This window comes from Eleutherodactylus coqui, chromosome 3 (genome assembly GCF_035609145.1).
Source record: "Eleutherodactylus coqui strain aEleCoq1 chromosome 3, aEleCoq1.hap1, whole genome shotgun sequence".
Taxonomy (NCBI): Eukaryota; Metazoa; Chordata; class Amphibia; order Anura; family Eleutherodactylidae; genus Eleutherodactylus; species Eleutherodactylus coqui.
The window spans coordinates 314,716,227-314,736,045 of record NC_089839.1 but is presented as its reverse complement, the minus strand read 5'-3'; the positions used below and the strand labels follow the sequence as shown (position 1 = coordinate 314,736,045).

Sequence of the window (19,819 nt, the reverse complement as noted above, 5' to 3'; positions counted from 1 at the left end):
AGTGCGCTCGGCTCCGGACGGCCGCTGCGCCACTTTGTAGTGACTGCAGTCATCATGACTGTTCCATAGGCACAGGAGGCACGTGTGTGTTGTGTACCCCATCTGTAGACCCAACAGGGGGGCCACAACCTGCAGGCCACCCCAAATGGGCCACTTAGGCTTTGAACAGATGATCAGCCTCACAAGGAGTTCTAGTAGCCCGCAGCTCCCTTTCATTCCCGCAGGATGAGCGTCGGGGACAGAAGGCCGTTGGTTGCCGTCGTGCAGCTTTCAGGCTTCAGCAGAGTCTATAGCCCTCCACGGCTCCGGCACGGAGTCACCATCCAGCTCCAGCGTTAGGCCGGTCACGACAGCCCCGAAACAAGGCATATCCAGCTTGGAATACGAGGCTAATTCCACATGACGATCATGAAAGTGTGAAGGTGTCCATCTTTGTAGTAAATTCCATCCCTGTAATCTGGGGGCCAACAGTTCAGACTTCGGTTCTGATAAAGACCGGTCTCTCGCTAGAGCATTTAGATCGGCGGGGGGGGGTCGCCCTGTTCAGATCGCCTCCGCAGGCGGGGGTCGCCCTGTTCAGATCGCCTCCGCAGGCGGGGGTCGCCCTGTTCAGATCGCCTCCGCAGGCGGGGGTCGCCCTGTTCAGATCGCCTCCGCAGGCGGGGGTCGCCCTGTTCAGATCGCCTCCGCAGGCGGGGGTCGCCCTGTTCAGATCGCCTCCGCAGGCGGGGGTCGCCCTGTTCAGATCGCCTCCGCAGGCGGGGGTCGCCCTGTTCAGATCGCCTCCGCAGGCGGGGGTCGCCCTGTTCAGATCGCCTCCGCAGGCGGGGGTCGCCCTGTTCAGATCGCCTCCGCAGGCGGGGGTCGCCCTGTTCAGATCGCCTCCGCAGGCGGGGGTCGCCCTGTTCAGATCGCCTCCGCAGGCGGGGGTCGCCCTGTTCAGATTCTGCTTCATAACATGCGTCATCCTCATGATCCCCATCAGAACTGTCCCTTCCAGAGGCACGAGACGCAGGCGGTATTAACCCTGTAATCCCAGTGTCACGGGGCTTCAGACTCACAAGCAGGAGAAACTATTTTGACTTGTTCTCATTTGAAGATCCAGCACTATTGGTCGTGTAGAAATAGCCGTCCGCTGAGGATCTTTCAATTTGCGCCAAATCATAGGCACCGCAAGCGGCATTGCCGTCCTCTGGCCATGGAGCCGCTGTGTGCAGCCGGAGCGGTACATGGTGCGGCGGATGTCAGGCGCCCGGCTTTTGTCTTGATCTACAACTACAGCCTACATAATCCTTGTACGCGATCTTCACTCCTTGTCAGGTTTTTGCGCTGAAGCCATGCAGTGTATCCACCACAAATGCAGCAGACTGGATGGTTAGGGGCGCCGCCGGCTCATCTGTAGGCTGAAGCAGACATACTAGCGATATAAGAGCACCGTATGGTCAGCTAGAAGCCTGCGCCTGGCATTATATAGGCCTAGTAACTGCTGACATCAGCTGCCCGACACGCTCAGATGCTGCAGGGAGCCGCAGCTGCCAGGAGGTGTTGCTGAGGTGCTGGAAGGCAGCATGCAGGTAATGGTGCAGCAGTTATAATGCAGCCATGCATCAGTATGTGGGATCATCCACCGAGCTGTCGCCAAACTGCAGCTGCCCTATAACTGAGGACCCGGACGGCCGAGGCGAATTGGGACTTCGGATTCAGCGCAGCCGATTTCACGTGAATCACCCGTTTTACTCCCAGTTATCAGCGTTATCGGACTGCGAGGAAACAGAACACCTTCACCCAGTGGGGGGCTTCACTCGGATGGAAAATCACCCATTCAAATCAACGAGTGCGCTTAAGAACCGCCCGCCGTCACATGACGCGAGTGTGATCCGTGTTCAATGCATAGAATTATGGGATCCGTAGGAAAAATTAAGGGGCTCCGGCCGCGAGAAAAAAATGGAGGGAAATTGCGCATGAAAAAAATAAATCACAGAGGAGAGCCGGACCATTTGTTCTCAGATCGCGGTCGCCCTCGTGAACGGTCCTGATAGGTCAGACCGCGGTTTTTGCTCGTCTTTCATCCATTTTGCACCCGATTTTTACGTGCGTGAAAAAAAAAAAACCCCGATGAGACCCAATTAAAGGTTCTGCACGCTTTTTAGTTACATGCGATAAAAATAGATCGCGGCGGCATCCAACGACGACAATCCGGGTACTTAAATCGCATCCACGTCCGAACATCTCAACTAGAAGCTGCTGCACATCCGCGGCTCCCACCGTCTGGGCGCTTTACAATCGCACGCCAACAACGCCATTTATAATGTTCGGCCCCATTCCTGTCCGATCGGTGGAGACCTCATTCATGCCCAATATTAGGGTTATTCACACGCTCGCCCTTTGCAGAAATCGACAGTAAAATCCACGTGTAACATCTTCAGTCTCCATTCACTGACAGGAAGCAGAAAGCAGGGTGTCAGTAAGCTGCACGGCCCCTTTAATATTGGTCCAGTCCATGTGAGGACGGGCACGAGAATATCTGCCTGCATCACATGATCAGCTAGTGCCGGGCTGACTAACGCCTCCATGAGTCGCAGCGGGCGGATGTGAGGCGCTACCCCCCGGGGCGGCGGCGGTGGCAGTACGCCATGTTTACACTGTGCAGCCGCTTCCCTTTGTACGAGCCCACAGATTATAAGCGGGTTAATTATCTACCACCGGTGATGGAGCGGCCGGCGCCGCGGGTCTATCCCACTCCGGAGGAATTCCACGTATTTCCCTCTGACATGTCAAATCAATGCTAGTTACTATGGCAACAGCTGTGAGTGTCCAGGGGTTCCACCTTCCAGGTAGGTGGCAGGTAGGTGATCGCTTCAGACCCATGACCTGAAAATCTGGCGCAACAAGGACAGAAGAGGACGAGACGAGAAGGGGAGAATCTCTCCTCACCCATCAACAAGAGACGGCATTCCTACAGCGAGCTCTAGAGTGTCAGCTCCTGCGTCACACTGACTGCTAAGGAGGATTCCAAGACCGTGCGAGAGCCTGAAGGCGGCGGGACACGGAGGGCGCACTCACCTTCTCATTGTAAGGCTCATCTCGCAGAACCTCCGGAGCCATCCAATACGGAGACCCGACAACCGCCAGCTTCTCACCACCGCCACTACAAGGGAGACACAGAATAATGGCGGTCAGCTCTGCAGCTGCAGAACAGCGAGTGCAGCTCTGGAGTATAATACAGGATAAGTAATGTATGTACACAGTGACTCCACCAGTAGAATAGTGAGTGCAGCTCTGGGGTATAATACAGGATGTAACTCAGGAGCAGTACAGGATAAGTAAAGTATGTACACAGTGACTCCACCAGCAGAATAGTGAGTGCAGCTCTGCAGTATAATACAGGATGTAACTGAGGATCAGCACAGGATAAGTAATGTATGTACACAGTGACTCCACCAGCAGAATAGTGAGTGCAGCTCTGGAGTGTAATACAGGATGTAACTCAGGAGCAGTACAGGATAAGTAATGTATGTACACAGTGACTCCACCAGCAGAATAGTGAGTGCAGCTCTGGAGGATAATACAGGATGTAACACAGGATCAGTACAGGATAAGTAATGTATGTACATAGTGACTCCACTAGTAGAATAGTGAGTGCAGCTCTGGAGTATAATACAGGATGTAACTCAGGATCAGTACAGGATAAGTAGTGTATGTACACAGTGAATCCACCAGCAGAATAGTGAGTGCAGCTCTGGAGTATAATACTGGATGTAACTCAGGATCAGTACAGGATAAGTAATGTATGTACACAGTGACTCCACCAGCAGAATAGTGAGTGCAGCTCTGGAGTATAATGCAGGATGTAACTCAGGAGCAGTACAGGATAAGTAATGTATGTACACAGTGACTCCACCAGCAGAATAGTGAGTGCAGCTCTGGAGTATAATACAGGATGTAACTCAGGATCAGTACAGGATAAGTAGTGTATGTACACAGTGAATCCACCAGCAGAATAGTGAGTGCAGCTCTGGAGTATAATACAGGATGTAACTCAGGAGCAGTACAGGATCAGTAATATATGTATACAGTGACTCCACCAGCAGAATAGTGAGTGCAGCTCTGGAGTATAATACAGGATGTAACTCAGGAGCAGTACAGGATAAGTAATGTATGTACACAGTGACTCCACCAGCAGAATAGTGAGGGCAGCTCTGGGGTATAATACAGGATGTAACTCAGGAGCAGTACAGGATCAGTAATATATGTATACAGTGACTCCACCAGCAGAATAGTGAGTGCAGCTCTGGAGTATAATACAGGATAAGCTGTCGATCACTATCAGGTTCTGTGTGGGGTGATCGGACTTTGTGTCTCCTGTGGACTAACGTCTGCTATAAACTCCGGATATCGCCAGTTAAAATGTGTTTAGTTGCTAAATCGACCACAACTTCCTGCCAACGACTATCTGTCCATCAGAACATAAAATGCTGCACTACGCCTGAAGACTATGTACTCTCCACTTGCAAGTGAATAATCTACTACTCTCTGTTGTCAGCTATTTCAGGCTAGGGAGACGTTGGCTGTAGCATTCATTAATAAGATGAGTACCAAGAAGAGACACCTCTGCCCGCCGGTCACCACTATAGATCTCATATCAGCAGTGCCAGTAGCCTCCTGTGTGTGACTGATATCAGCCGCTCCTCTTAGGCTGGGGTCACACGGGACGGAATTCAGCAGAATGGCCGCACCGAAAAAACACGGGATTTCCAGCCTTATAACCTCCTGAGACATCATATAAGAGGAGCGGCTGATATCACATATAACGCTCCAGTACTGATATAACCCCCAGAGACTTCATATCCCACCGCACAACCACTGCAACCACAGGACGGCAACGGATGATTGGAAGGTGTTCCGATGGGGATATTGACTTTAGGTCTGCTCCTGATTGTTACATCCTCCTTTATACTCCAAACACAACCAGAGCTGCATTCACAATTCTCCTGAAAACAGCTCACAGTTTATCTGCAGTAAACAGAGATGTGACCGGAGCAGAAGACACGATGCCGGCAGCTCTGGATGTGACCGGAGCACAAGACACGATGCCGGCAGCTCTGGATGTGACCGGAGCACAAGACACGATGCCGGCAGCTCTGGATGTGACCGGAGCACAAGACACGATGCCGGCAGCTCTGGATGTGACCGGAGCACAAGACACGATGCCGGCAGCTCTGGATGTGACCGGAGCACAAGACACGATGCCGGCAGCTCTGGATGTGACCGGAGCACAAGACACGATGCCGGCAGCTCTGGATGTGACCGGAGCACAAGACACGATGCCGGCAGCTCTGGATGTGACCGGAGCACAAGACACGATGCCGGCAGCTCTGGATGTGACCGGAGCACAAGACACGATGCCGGCAGCTCTGGATGTGACCGGAGCACAAGACACGATGCCGGCAGCTCTGGATGTGACCGGAGCACAAGACACGATGCCGGCAGCTCTGGATGTGACCGGAGCACAAGACACGATGCCGGCAGCTCTGGATGTGACCGGAGCACAAGACACGATGCCGGCAGCTCTGGATGTGACCGGAGCACAAGACACGATGCCGGCAGCTCTGGATGTGACCGAGCTTCAGTAAAGCAAGTGACTCATCCCTAGAGATTGACTGCAAGTGCCTGAAGCGCGGAGCAGAAGTCATGTGGGCAGAGGAACGCTGTAATAATGGCCTCTCCGCTCCGGACCTGATGATTACCGTAATTGCCGGGTGTGCGGCGGCTGCAGGTTCATCCGGTCACCATCAACTTACCTGTAATCTGGAATTTTTTCCGCCAACCCGAAATCCGCCACCACGGCCGAGTATCCGCCCTCCTCGCTCTTGATGAGACAGTTCTGTAAGAGAAAACGGAGCCCGTCATAAGCTGCCCGGCCACCAAGGGGTTAATGCGGCAGCTTAACATCCACTAATGCAAGGAGCACAATCCCAGGAAAGAAGCTGAGGCGGCAAAACCCAGAGACGGTCCTGAAGGGCCACCAGGTGCAGACCACTGTGAGGGCCACCAGGTGCAGACCACTGTGAGGGCCAGGAACAGACAACGGCTCCCACCCAAATAAACACAAAGCAAGAACTCTGCAGGCCGACCCTGTGTGCTCAACCAGGGGGCGTCTGCTATGCGGCGCCTCGGGGGACCTTGCCCCGGTCACCCAGCCCCTGAGAGAACGCGGTACCCATCGCTATGCTGCACCTCGGGGGACTCTGCCCCATCGCTATGCGGCGCCTCGGGAGACTCTGCCCCGGTCACCCGGCCCTGGGGGGATGCAGTACCCAACGCCATACGGCACACATCCCAACTTCTGGAAGTGTTATTTCTGCAGCTCTCATTTATTGTATGCTTGCTGTCAGTGAATAGAACCGTTCTTTATATAATCCTCACCCTGCTCACATAGCTGATGGCCAGTTGCAAAGTGTCACTTTAACTCTTTCCCACCCAGGAAGTTTACATGCTAGCTGCGAAGGGGTTCCCCCAAATGGTTGTAAGCTTATGTCCCATGAATGGCGCGGGCTCAGAAGCTCCACCGTAAATAAGCCCAGGTTTGGCATCGCCACGTCCGTAACGACCCGTACAATAAACTGACACTTGTTAGCCTCAACGGCAAACACTACCTTAAAAAAACACAGACGAAAAAAGCTTTCTTGGTTCATTTCGTCTACCAAAAAAAGAAAATAAAAGTGATCAAAAAAGCTGCATGTGCCCCAAAACGGTAACCGTACAAACTGCAGCTCAAGCAGAAAACTAAGACACCGCGTATACTCCAGTGGAAGGCGACTGTAGAGGCACATTTTTATGCTGAACCCCCCCGCAGCTTATACTCGAGTGAGGGTCCCATGCACCACTGCTGGGCGGCCCCACTGAAAGCAATGGCCTGCCAGCACCCCTACAGTAATTTTCGGGGAAAGGCTTTAAATATCAGCCCTTCCCTGAAAATCATCCCTAGCTGCAGTAAAATATATATACACTCACCTCTCCGCCGCTGCCGGGCTCAGGCAGTCTATCCGCTTGGTCCCCGCTGCCGGGCTCAGACAGTCTAGCCGCTCGGTCCCCGGCATTGTAATGAAGTTTACAACAGCCAGGGATTTAAAATGAATCCAATGAATGCCCGAGCTCTGCCTGTGATTGGCCGAGTGCTGTGACCAATCACAGGCAGCGCAAAAACCCCAAGGAGGTAGAACGCAATTTTCCTCATTAAAAGAGGATTCCTTCCCGCCTCGGATCTGACGATCAGAATAATCCCAGGATCGCCAGCAATAAAAACTACCGCACGCCACACAAACCGCATCCCTCCCGCGGCCATGCCAACGGTAAATATACAAGCTATGGCAATTGGGAAGTGGAGATGAAATCTCCCCAGAAGTCACGCGCTTGTCCCCAATATAGTCTGCGTCATTAAGGGGTTAAGCACCACTAAGAGGAGCAGTGGAAACAGTCTGGCCTACGCAGGATCAGTATATCTGTATACGGGGAGCGCCCCCGAGTGGTGGATACAGGTAAAGAGAATTTTTATCATGCCTATAAAGCGGAGCAGAGGATCTGAACTGCCGGCGGTCAGTCGGACGCAGCGCCATCTCTGATATTATATTGATGAACCTCCTGTTCATCCTGATTCAAGAATACAATATGATAGAGCAGTGAAGACTGACAGGCATTACAAAGAGAGAGGGGAAGATAGGAATATCCAGTACACAGCAATGGCAGCCTCTACACCTTCCAGGGTCTGTGATGGCGGTCACCACCATCCATACCGTGTCAGACGTGGCGTGTAAACGGTCCTCACCGCCCTCAGATTCATGCGCTCAGCGTTCAGATTGTTAGGTGCTGCAATACAGACACCCCTATGTAGGACCGCTGCACACCGCCAGGCGGAACATTAAACTGTCTGACCGAGAATGGAACATCCAATTATTGAACTGCTGAGAACAAAATACCAGAGCGCCAACTGCAGGAATACACCGTCACAGTCCACACAGGAGCATTACCCATCCAAACTGAGCTCCAGAGCTGCACTCACTATTCTGCTGGTGGAGTCACTGTGTACATACATTACTTCTCCTATACTGCTCCTGAGTTCCATCCTGTATTATACCCCAGAGCTGCACTCACTATTCTGCTGGTGGAGTCACTGTGTATATACATTACTTATCCTGTACTGGTCCTGAGTTCCATCCTGTATTATACTCCAGAGCTGCACTCACTATTCTGCTGGTGGAGTCACCGTGTACATACATTACTTATCCTGTACTGATCCTGAGTTCCATCCTGTATTATACCCCAGAGCTGCACTCACTATTCTGCTGGTGGAGTCACTGTGTACATACATTACTTATGCTGTACTGGCCCTGAGTTACATCCTGTATTTTACTCCAGAGCTGCACTCACTATTCTGCTGCTGGTGGAGTCACTGTGTACATACATTACTGATCCTGAGTTACAGCCTATATTATACTCCGGAGCTGCACTCACAATTCTGCTGGTGGAGTCACTGTGTACATACATTACTTATCCTGTCTGATCCTGAGTTACATCCTGTATTCTACTCCAGAGCTGCACTCACTATTCGGCTGGTGGGGTCACTGTGTACATACATTACTTATCCTGTATTATACTCTACAGCTGCACTCACTACTCTGCTGCTGGGGTCACTCCAGAGCTGCACTTGCTATTCGGCCAAGTAAGCAGACAAGTTCTGATAATAGCGGGCTGTGGGCACAATCCCTGTGATGTAAAGCACATAAAAGCAAAGGGATTAACCCAATTTCTCCTGTAAGGCTTGAGGGACAGTTAAGGGGGAAAGCCTCATGGGATCTGGGAGCTTTATGTACATGATGGATGGATGATATGTCACCTTCTATGGAGCCTCATGGGATCTGGGAGCTTTATGTACATGATGGATGGATGATATGTCACCCTGTATGGAGCCTCATGGGATCTGGGAGCTTTATGTACATGATGGATGATATGTCACCTTCTATGGAGCCTCATGGGATCTGGGAGCTTTATGTACATGACGGTTGGATGATATGTCACCCTCAATGGAGCCTCATGGGATCTGGGAGCTTTATGTACATTATGGATGGATGATATGTCACCTTCTATGGAGCCTCATGGGAACTGGGAGCTTTATGTACATGAAGGTTGGATGATATGTCACCTTCTATGGAGCCTCATGGGATCTGGGAGCTTTATCTACATGATGGATGGATGATATGTCACCTTCTATGGAGCCTCATGGGATCTGGGAGCTTTATGTACATGATGGATGGATGATATGTCACCCTCTATGGAGCCTCATGGGATCTGGGAGCTTTATGTACATGATGGATGGATGATATGTCACCTTCTATGGAGCCTCATGGGAACTGGGAGCTTTATGTACATGAAGGTTGGATGATATGTCACCTTCTATGGAGCCTCATGGGATCTGGGAGCTTTATGTACATGATGGATGGATGATATGTCACCCTCTATGGAGCCTCATGGGATCTGGGAGCTTTATGTACATGATGGATGGATGATATGTCACCTTCTATGGAGCCTCATGGGATCTGGGAGCTTTATGTACATGATGGATGGATGATATGTCACCCTCTATGGAGCCTCATGGGATCTGGGAGCTTTATGTACATTATGGATGGATGATATGTCACCCTCTATGGAGCCTCATGGGATCTGGGAGCTTTATGTACATGATGGATGGATGATATGTCACCCTCTATGGAGCCTCATGGGATCTGGGAGCTTTATGTACATGATGGATGGATGATATGTCACCTTCTATGGAGCCTCATGGGATCTGGGAGCTTTATGTACATGATGGATGGATGATATGTCACCTTCTATGGAGCCTCATGGGATCTGGGAGCTTTATGTACATGAAGGTTGGATGATATGTCACCTTCTATGGAGCCTCATGGGATCTGGGAGCTTTATGTACATGATGGATGGATGATATGTCACCTTCTATGGAGCCTCATGGGATCTGGGAGCTTTATGTACATGAAGGTTGGATGATATGTCACCCTCTATGGAGCCTCATGGGATCTGGGAGCTTTATGTACATGATGGATGGATGATATGTCACCTTCTATGGAGCCTCATGGGATCTGGGAGCTTTATGTACATTATGGATGGATGAATGATATGTCACTCTCTATGGAGCCTCATGGGATCTGGGAGCTTTATGTACATGATGGATGAATGATATGTCACCCTCTATGGAGCCTCATGGGATCTGGGAGCTTTATGTACATGATGGATGGATGATATGTCACCTTCTATGGAGCCTCATGGGATCTGGGAGCTTTATGTACATGATGGATGGATGATATGTCACCTTCTATGGAGCCTCATGGGATCTGGGAGCTTTATGTACATGAAGGTTGGATGATATGTCACCTTCTATGGAGCCTCATGGGATCTGGGAGCTTTATGTACATGATGGATGGATGATATGTCACCTTCTATGGAGCCTCATGGGATCTGGGAGCTTTATGTACATGAAGGTTGGATGATATGTCACCCTCTATGGAGCCTCATGGGATCTGGGAGCTTTATGTACATGATGGATGGATGATATGTCACCTTCTATGGAGCCTCATGGGATCTGGGAGCTTTATGTACATTATGGATGGATGATATGTCACCTTCTATGGAGCCTCATGGGATCTGGGAGCTTTATGTACATGAAGGTTGGATGATATGTTACCTTCTATGGAGCCTCATGGGATCTGGGAGCTTTATGTACATGATGGATGGATGATATGTCACCTTCTATGGAGCCTCATGGGATCTGGGAGCTTTATGTACATGAAGGTTGGATGATATGTCACCTTCTATGGAGCCTCATGGGATCTGGGAGCTTTATGTACATGATGGATGGATGGATGATATGTCACTCTCTATGGAGCCTCATGGGATCTGGGAGCTTTATGTACATTATGGATGGATGATATGTCACCCTCTATGGAGCCTCATGGGATCTGGGAGCTTTATGTACATGATGGATGGATGATATGTCACCTTCTATGAAGCCTCATGGGATCTGGGAGCTTTATGAACATGATGGATGGATGATATGTCACCTTCTATGGAGCCTCATGGGATCTGGGAGCTTTATGTACATGATGGATGGATGATATGTCACCTTCTATGGAGCCTCATGGGATCTGGGAGCTTTATGTACATGATGGATGGATGATATGTCACCTTCTATGGAGGAGGTTTTCTGGTTAACCATGATATGTTACAAAGGTCATTACTGGGTCAGATGAGATGGCACAGAGTGAGTTCTGCCCAGTGATGGACTGGTTGGCAGCAGCTAATGATTGGCTGAAGAAAAATGGCGGGAAATGCCTGTGGTCATCAGGCAGAATCAGGTGGCCTGACAGTGGCTGGTGATTGGTCCAGAGGAGCAGGCTGAGAGGAGCAGCAGTGAGATATGGAGGTGCAGAGATGTGGGCCATCATCATCTAGACAGGAAGCAGCATCCCTCCCTCCCTTAGGTTTGTCGCGGTGTAGTTAATGGGGGGATTGTCGCCCGCATTAGGCGGGGGGAGGGGGCAGGTAAACCTGGGGAGAGTTTGGTAAGATTCCATGTGTTCGTTACACTACGGCCGGCACAGACGAGGAGCCTCGGGGCCCCTTCAGAAATACTAATAAAGCGAATGGAAAGTAGAAGGAAGAGCAGGAGAGACAAGTCAGTAATTTTGAGACCATTCAATACATTAAATGGATTTTAACCCTTTGAATCCAGCCACTCGATACAAGAAACTCGTGGAATACCAAATGTAAATAGATGTAAGCGTTGTGATGGGGAGGTGGGTATATACACTACCGTTCAAAAGTTTGGGGTCACATTGAAATGTCCTTATTTTTGAAGGAAAAGCACTGTACTTTTCAATGAAGGTAACTTTAAACTAGTCCTAACTTTAAACAAATGCACTCTATACATTGCTAATGTGGTAAATGACTATTCTAGCTGCAAATGCCTGGTTTTTTGTGCAAAATCTACAAAGGTGAATAGAGGCCCATTTCCAGCAACTATCACTCCAGTGTTCTAATGGTACAATGTGTTTGCTCATTGGCTCAGAAGGCTAATTGATGATTAGAAAACCCTTGTGCAATCATGTTCACACATCTGAAAACAGTCTAGCTCGTTACAGAAGCTACAAAACTGACCTTCCTGTGAGCAGATTGAGTTTCTGGAGCATCACATTTGTGGGGTCAATTAAACGCTCAAAATGGCCAGAAAAAGAGAACTTTCATCTGAAACTCGACAGTCTATTGTTGTTCTTAGAAATGAAGGCTATTCCATGCGAGAAATTGCTAAGAAATTGAAGATTTCCTACAACGGTGTGTACTACTCCCTTCAGAGGACAGCACAAACAGACTCTAACCAGAGTAGAAAAAGAAGTGGGAGGCCGCATTGCACAACTAAGCAAGAAGATAAGCACATTAGAGTCTCTAGTTTGAGAAACAGACGCCTCACAGGTACCCAACTGGCATCTTCATTAAATAGTACCCGCAAAACACCAGTGTCAACATCTACAGTGAAGAGGCGGCTGCGGGATTTTGGGCTTCAGGGCAGAGTGGCAAAGAAGAAGCCATATCTGAGACTGGCCAATAAAAGAAAAAGATTAAGATGGGCAAAAGAACACAGACATTGGACAGAGGAAGACTGGAAAAAAGTGTTGTGGACGGATGTATCCAAGTTTGAGGTGTTTGGATGACAAAGAAGAACGTTTGTGAGACGCAGAACAAATGAAAAGATGCTGGAAGAATGCCTGACGCCATCTGTTAAGCATGGTGGAGGTAATGTGAGGGTCTGGGGCTGCTTTGGTGCTGGTAAGGTGGGAGATTTGTACAGGGTAAAAGGGATTCTGAATAAGGAAGGCTATCACTCCATTTTGCAACGCCATGCCATACCCAGTGGACAGCGCTTGATTGGAACCAATTTCATCCTACAACAGGACAATGACCCTAAACACACCTCCAAATTGTGCAAGAACTATTTACAGCAGAAGCAGGCAGCTGGTATTCTATCGGTAATGGAGTGGCCAGCGCAGTCACCAGATCTGAACCTCATTGAGCTGTTGTGGGAGCAGCTTGACCGTATGGTACGCCAGAAGTGCCCATCCAACCAATCCAACTTGTGGGAGATGCTTCTAGAAGCGTGGGGTGCAATTTCACAAGCTTACCTCAACAAATTAACAGCTAGAATGTCAAAGGTGTGCAATGCTGTAATTGCTGCAAAAGGAGGATTCTTTGACGGAAGCAAAGTTTGATGTAAAAACAATGTTATTTCACATACAAATCATTATTTCTAACCTTGTCAATGTCTTGGCTCTATTGTCTATTCATTTCACAACGCATGGTGGGGAATAAGTGGGACTTTTCATGGAAAACACAAAATTGTTTGGGTGACCCAAAACTTTTGAACGGTAGTGTATGTATACCCCCCCCCCCCCCACTCCCCCGCAGCGTCAGGCATTAGCCGTCAGCAAAGAGGAAGTTTCTGCATTTCAGGAATAAACAAGCAAAAAAGGAACCGAAGATCTGCGAACAGAACCAGACGCTGCGCAGCGCCCCCTGCAGCTGCTACATTATACCCTTACACTACAGTCCAGCAGCACTAACGCCCGTTCACACGGGACGACTGTCGGGCAAACGCTGCCCCACACTCGTCCCCGCAAGCACCCGCTCACATGCTGCACGGGAGCGAGTATCCCAGGCTCACAGCGGGGCGGCTGCAGCAGATTTCACCCCCCCCCCCCCCCCCCATTCACTAACACAGCGGCCGCTCAGTACTGACCGCTACCGTTTACACTCATCGGCCGTCGTGTAGGCTGCAGGAGATCCTGAATGACGAGCGCTCAGTGTAAATGGCCGCTACGTTAGTGAATGGGGGGAGGGGGAGAAATCTCCTGCAGCCGCCCCGCTGTGGAGCAGTGATACCCGCTCCTGTGCTGAAGCATGTGAGCCGATGCTTGTGGGGGACGAGTGCCGTCCAATCTATATGGGGCTTAAGGGATGATGTCACCGCTGGATAATAGAACTGATAGCGGGGAGCCGTCGATGGTACGGAACTACAAATCCCAGGAACTCCAGGCAGAAGTTACAGGTCAGAATTGCTGGAGTCCACACAAACTGATGGGGTCAGGGATGATGAGAGTGATACATTGTGTGTGATGGGGGGAGATTAGATTGTGAGCTCCTGGGGTCAGGGATGATGGGAGTGATACATTGTGTGTGATGGGGGGAGATTAGATTGTGAGCTCCTGGGGTCAGGGATGATGGGAGTGATACATTGTGTGTGATGGGGGGGGATTAGATTGTGAGCTCCTGGGGTCAGGGATGATGGGAGTGATACATTGTGTGATGGGGGATTAGATTGTGAGCTCCTGGGGTCAGGGATGATGGGAGTGATACATTGCGTGATGGGGGATTAGATTGTGAGCTCCTGGGGTCAGGGATGATGGGAGTGATACATTGTGTATGATGGGATTAGATTGTGAGCTCCTGGGGTCAGGGATGATGGGAGTGATACATTATGTGTAATGGGGGGGGGGGATTAGATTGTGAGCTCCTGGGGTCAGGGATGATGGGAGTGATACATTGTGTATGATGGGATTAGATTGTGAGCTCCTGGGGTCAGGGATGATGGGAGTGATACATTATGTGTAATGGGGGGGGGGGGGGGGATTAGATTGTGAGCTCCTGGGGTCAGGGATGATGGGAGTGATACATTGTGTGTGATGGGGGGAGATTAGATTGTGAGCTCCTGGGGTCAGGGATGATGGGAGTGATACATTGTGTGTGATGGGGGGGGATTAGATTGTGAGCTCCTGGGGTCAGGGATGATGGGAGTGATACATTGTGTGATGGGGGATTAGATTGTGAGCTCCTGGGGTCAGGGATGATGGGAGTGATACATTGCGTGATGGGGGATTAGATTGTGAGCTCCTGGGGTCAGGGATGATGGGAGTGATACATTGTGTATGATGGGATTAGATTGTGAGCTCCTGGGGTCAGGGATGATGGGAGTGATACATTATGTGTAATGGGGGGGGGGGATTAGATTGTGAGCTCCTGGGGTCAGGGATGATGGGAGTGATACATTGTGTATGATGGGATTAGATTGTGAGCTCCTGGGGTCAGGGATGATGGGAGTGATACATTATGTGTAATGGGGGGGGGGGGGGATTAGATTGTGAGCTCCTGGGGTCAGGGATGATGGGAGTGATACATTGTGTGTGATGGGGGGATTAGATTGTGATCTTCTGGGGTCAGTGCAATACAGATGAGATGGTAGGAAGGCTGACACGGCATTACACAGGCGACCTCAGAGTATAAAAAAAATGTTTTTTTTAATTCATCTTCTTCTACACTTTTCACCCACAGACCCTGGCGGCCCGGCGCCACCCACAGACCCTGGCGGCCCGGCGCCACCCACAGACCCTGGCGGCCCGGCGCCACCCACAGACCCTGGCGGCCCGGCGCCGATGTGACGCGAGATTCGATAATAATCCCGGTTATATGAAGGGTCAGGGGTTGATTATGTAAAGGAGGAAAACGAATAAAAAATGATTTCTAAGTTCTGCAACTTACTCACAGACTTTGTCTTTCAATTTATCACTATTGTCAAGATCTCCGCCTGCTGTCAGTGAATGACACATTCTATACATTCAGAGACTAAAACTATGTTCCGATTTTGCTCTCACAGCTGAGGGTTTGTTACAATTTATCAGTACAGACAATCCTCTGTGAGCTAAACACATCAGCGGCAGGAGTCCAAGAAGAAGAATCTTTATTTGTATAGCGCCAACCTCAGGCAGGGAGAACACAGACAATACAACAATTACGTGTGATATACTAAGGGGGTACAGGAGGTACAAGGAGGGGGAGGGGTGGAGATGAGGCACGGGGAACACAGGCAGTAGGGGATTTTGTGTGGAAATCAGTTATTAGAAAGCAAATAGGGGAGGCGGGGTGGGGCAGTAAGAAGGTGCAGCGGTAGAGGTCGTGTGTGATAGGCAGGGTGGAAGGTGCGGGGAGCCATAGGGAGGGGCGGGGGACTAGGTCAGGGGATTTGGTATGCCTCCCTGAAGAGGTGCATTTTTAAGGTACGTATGAAATTTCGTGCATCGGAGATTGTTCGGATGCCTTGGGGTAGAGCGTTCCAGAGGATGGGTGCTGCTCTGGTGAAGTCCTGGAGACGAGCGGGTGAGGATCAAATCACAGGGATGTTTAACCCCTTAGTGACGAAGCCTGTTTGCGCCTTAGCGACAGAGCCAAATTTTGGAAATCTGACATGCGTCGTTCAACGTAGCATAACTCCGTAAAGGCTTTGCATATCCAAGTGATTCTGACATTGTTTTTTCGTCACATGTTGTACTTCATTTTCGTGGTAAAAAGAGGCCGATATAATTATTAAAAGTACCAATATTGGGAACATTTTGAAAAAAATTGTCATTTTTTCACATTTTCAACCGTAATATCTCAAATAGGTCCAAACATACTGTACACATTTTTGATAAGATATATATTTCCATCTGTTTACTTTATTCTGAATGCACACTTAAAAAAAATATTGTGTTTTTTTAACCATTTAGATGACGTACAAATGTAACATTACTTTTCAGCATTTTGAGGAACACTTTGTTTTCCTGCACCAAGCCAAGTTTGCAAAGGCTCATGGGTGTCAGAATAATAGAGACCCCCCCAAATGACCCCATTTTAACTCACTCGAGTAACTGCCTTATCCGAGCGTGCTCGCTCATCTCCAATTGTCACAAACCATAAGCTGTGTGAGCATTTGAATGTTTGCATTCACTGACACCAAGCAGACATGTTGAAAATAGTGGGGAAGTGAATCACAAACCATATAAGATATTTGCAGGATGTTTTATTATGCAGAGATGGCGACCGGCCCGAACAATTGTGGTCTGACATCAAGCGGCCGAATACACACAAAGCTCCTGGTCAGTAACTCTGCTACTTGGCAAAATCCAGGAGGTTGTGTGCAGCAGGAAACCATAAAACTGCGGATACCTGCACAGGACTCCCTACATTGTAACAAACCCTCAGATGCAGAAAGGTTCGGCTGCACTGAGTTTTACTGCTGGAGATAACCATGCTTATATTCAGTGACAGCAAGCAAAGATCTAGAGATTGTGAGGAAGTGCAACTTTACAGTAATCATACACAATCTTCCCCATGTGACGTCCATCCGTGCCGCTCTGTTGTAGCGCCCCCTCTAGGCTCACAAGTTTAAGACCCCTGCAGCCATCTTCTGAGGATGAGAACGTTCTGGACTTTACCTTGGATGTGAGGTCTCGATGGAAGATCCCCTTGGAGTGCAGATAGGCCAGACCCAGAGCCATGTCCAGCGCCAGCTTCACCCGCACCGTCCACGGCAGGTACTGGTTGCTGTCCAGCAGCTGCTCCAGGTTCCCGCTATTAATGTACTGCAAGACAGGAGCAGAGGAAGCGTTACACAGCGGACCTACAGATCGCCAGGTGCTATGGCTGACAGCCCCCCCCCCCCCCACCCCTCCCCTCTCACCCGTCCGGCAGAGACCCCCCCCCCTCCCCCTCCCGTCCGGCAGAGACCCCCCCCCCTCAAGACTGCAATAAAGTATTCTGAAAGCAGTTTTGGGACGGTTGCCGGCGGGGAATGATCAATTCTGCTACTCCACCGAGATAAACCAGCAGTCGGACGGGGGACGCAGCGGAGGTCTCGTCGGGACATGTGCAGGGGGCTCTGGTGACAACGGCGCAGTGACAGCGATCAGGAGGTCCAGCTGAGAAAACAGACTGCGCTGCCAAAGAAAACCCGACTCCACATACATGTGGGACATTAACTACTTCATGGACAGCAACGTCTGGAGCGCCCGGCATAGCAGAGGGGGACGTGCGGCCGCCGGGGAGTGCTGTAGTGTGGAGTCATAACCAGTCCAACAAGAATTATAGCAGAAGACAGCAGCAAACATGCTGACGTCACGTGACCGCGAGGAAAGAAAAACTAGCGGTTACAGGACATAGCGGTGACATCACCACTCTCCCGCTATTAGTTCTATTATCTAGAGGTGACATCACCGCTCTCCCGCTATCAGTTCTATTATACAGCGGTGACATCAGCGCTCTCCCGCTATCAGTTATATTACACAGCGGTGACATCAGCGCTCTCGCGCTATCAGTTCTATTATACAGCAGTGACATCAGCGCTCTCCCGCTATCAGTTCTATTATACAGCGGTGACATCAGCGCTCACCTGCTATCAGTTCTATTACACAGCGGTGACATCAGCGCTCTCCCGCTATCAGTTCTATTACACAGCAGTGACATCAGCGCTCTCCCGCTATCAGTTCTATTATCTGGCAGTGACATCAGCGCTCTCCCGCTATCAGTTATATTATCCACCGGTGACATCAGCGCTCTCCCGCTATCAGTTATATTATCCACCAGTGACATCAGCGCTCTCCTGCTATCAGTTCTATTATGCAGCAGTGACATCAGCGCTCTCCCGCTATCAGTTCTATTATACAGCGGTGACATCAGCGCTCTCCCGCTATCAGTTCTATTATCTGGCAGTGACATCAGCGATCTCCCGCTATCAGTTATATTATCCACCGGTGACATCAGCGCTCTCCCGCTATCAGTTATATTATCCACCAGTGACATCAGCGCTCTCCCGCTATCAGTTCTATTATACCGCAGTGACATCAGCGCTCTCCCGCTATCAGTTATATTATACCGCAGTGACATCAGCGCTCTCCCGCTAGCAGTTCGATTATGCAGCAGTGACATCAGCGCTCTCCCGCTATCAGTTCTATTATCCAGCAGTGACATCAGCGCTCTCCCGCTATCAGTTCTATTACACAGCCGTGACATCAGCGTTCTCCTGCTATCAGTTCTATTATCCAGCAGTGACATCAGCGCTCTCCCGCTATCAGTTCTATTACACAGCGGTGACATCAGAGCTCGCTCGCTATCAGTTCTATTACACAGCAGTGACATCAGCGCTCTCCCGCTATCAGTTCTATTATACCGCAGTGACATCAGCGCTCTCCCGCTATCAGTTCTATTATGCAGCGGTGACATCAGCGCTCTCCCGCTATCAGTTCTATTATCCAGCAGTTACATCAGCGCTCTCCCACTATCAGTTCTATTATCCAGCAGTGACATCAGCGCTCTCCCGCTATCAGTTCTATTATTCAGCAGTGACATCAGCGCTCTCCCGCTATCAGTTATATTATACCCCAGTGACATCAGCGCTCTCCCGCTATCAGTTCTATTGTCCAGCAGTGACATCAGCACTCTCCCGCTATCAGTCCTATTATCCAGCAGTGACATCAGCGCTCTCCCGCTAGCAATTCTATTATCCAGCAGTGACATCAGCGCTCTCCCGCTATCAGTTCTATTACAGAGTGGTGACATCAGCGCTCTCCCGCTATCAGTTCTATTATCCAGCAGTGACATCCACGCTCTCCCGCTAGCAGTTCTATTATCCAGCAGTGACATCAGCGCTCTCCCGCTATCTGCGCAGGGTCACACATCGTGGTCAGTAGTTGCGGTTCTGCAGCGCCGGTCAGTCATCTGGAAGTCCCACTAGAAACATTAAGGCCGATGCGGATCACCATGCCAGGGAGCACCGTGTGTGGCTGGAGGGGGATTCGCCGCGTCGCGTCGCACGCTTCATCCCCCGTATATCAGCTCCCCTCCGTCCTCCTCCATCACAAGAGTGGAATGTTTATGAGCTGGGAGAGGTTTG

General features: G+C 50.1%; 1 protein-coding gene across 1 annotated transcript in view; it reads right to left on the bottom strand.

Annotated features, from left to right (window-relative positions):
* Window positions 1-19,819, bottom strand: part of TESK2 (testis associated actin remodelling kinase 2) — a 56,410-nt gene that overhangs the window by 9,233 nt on the left and 27,358 nt on the right. Inside the window, 3 exon segments of the mRNA XM_066597978.1 lie at window positions 3,064-3,148; window positions 5,802-5,884; window positions 17,367-17,513. Coding sequence (XP_066454075.1) covers window positions 3,064-3,148; window positions 5,802-5,884; window positions 17,367-17,513 — 315 coding nt within the window.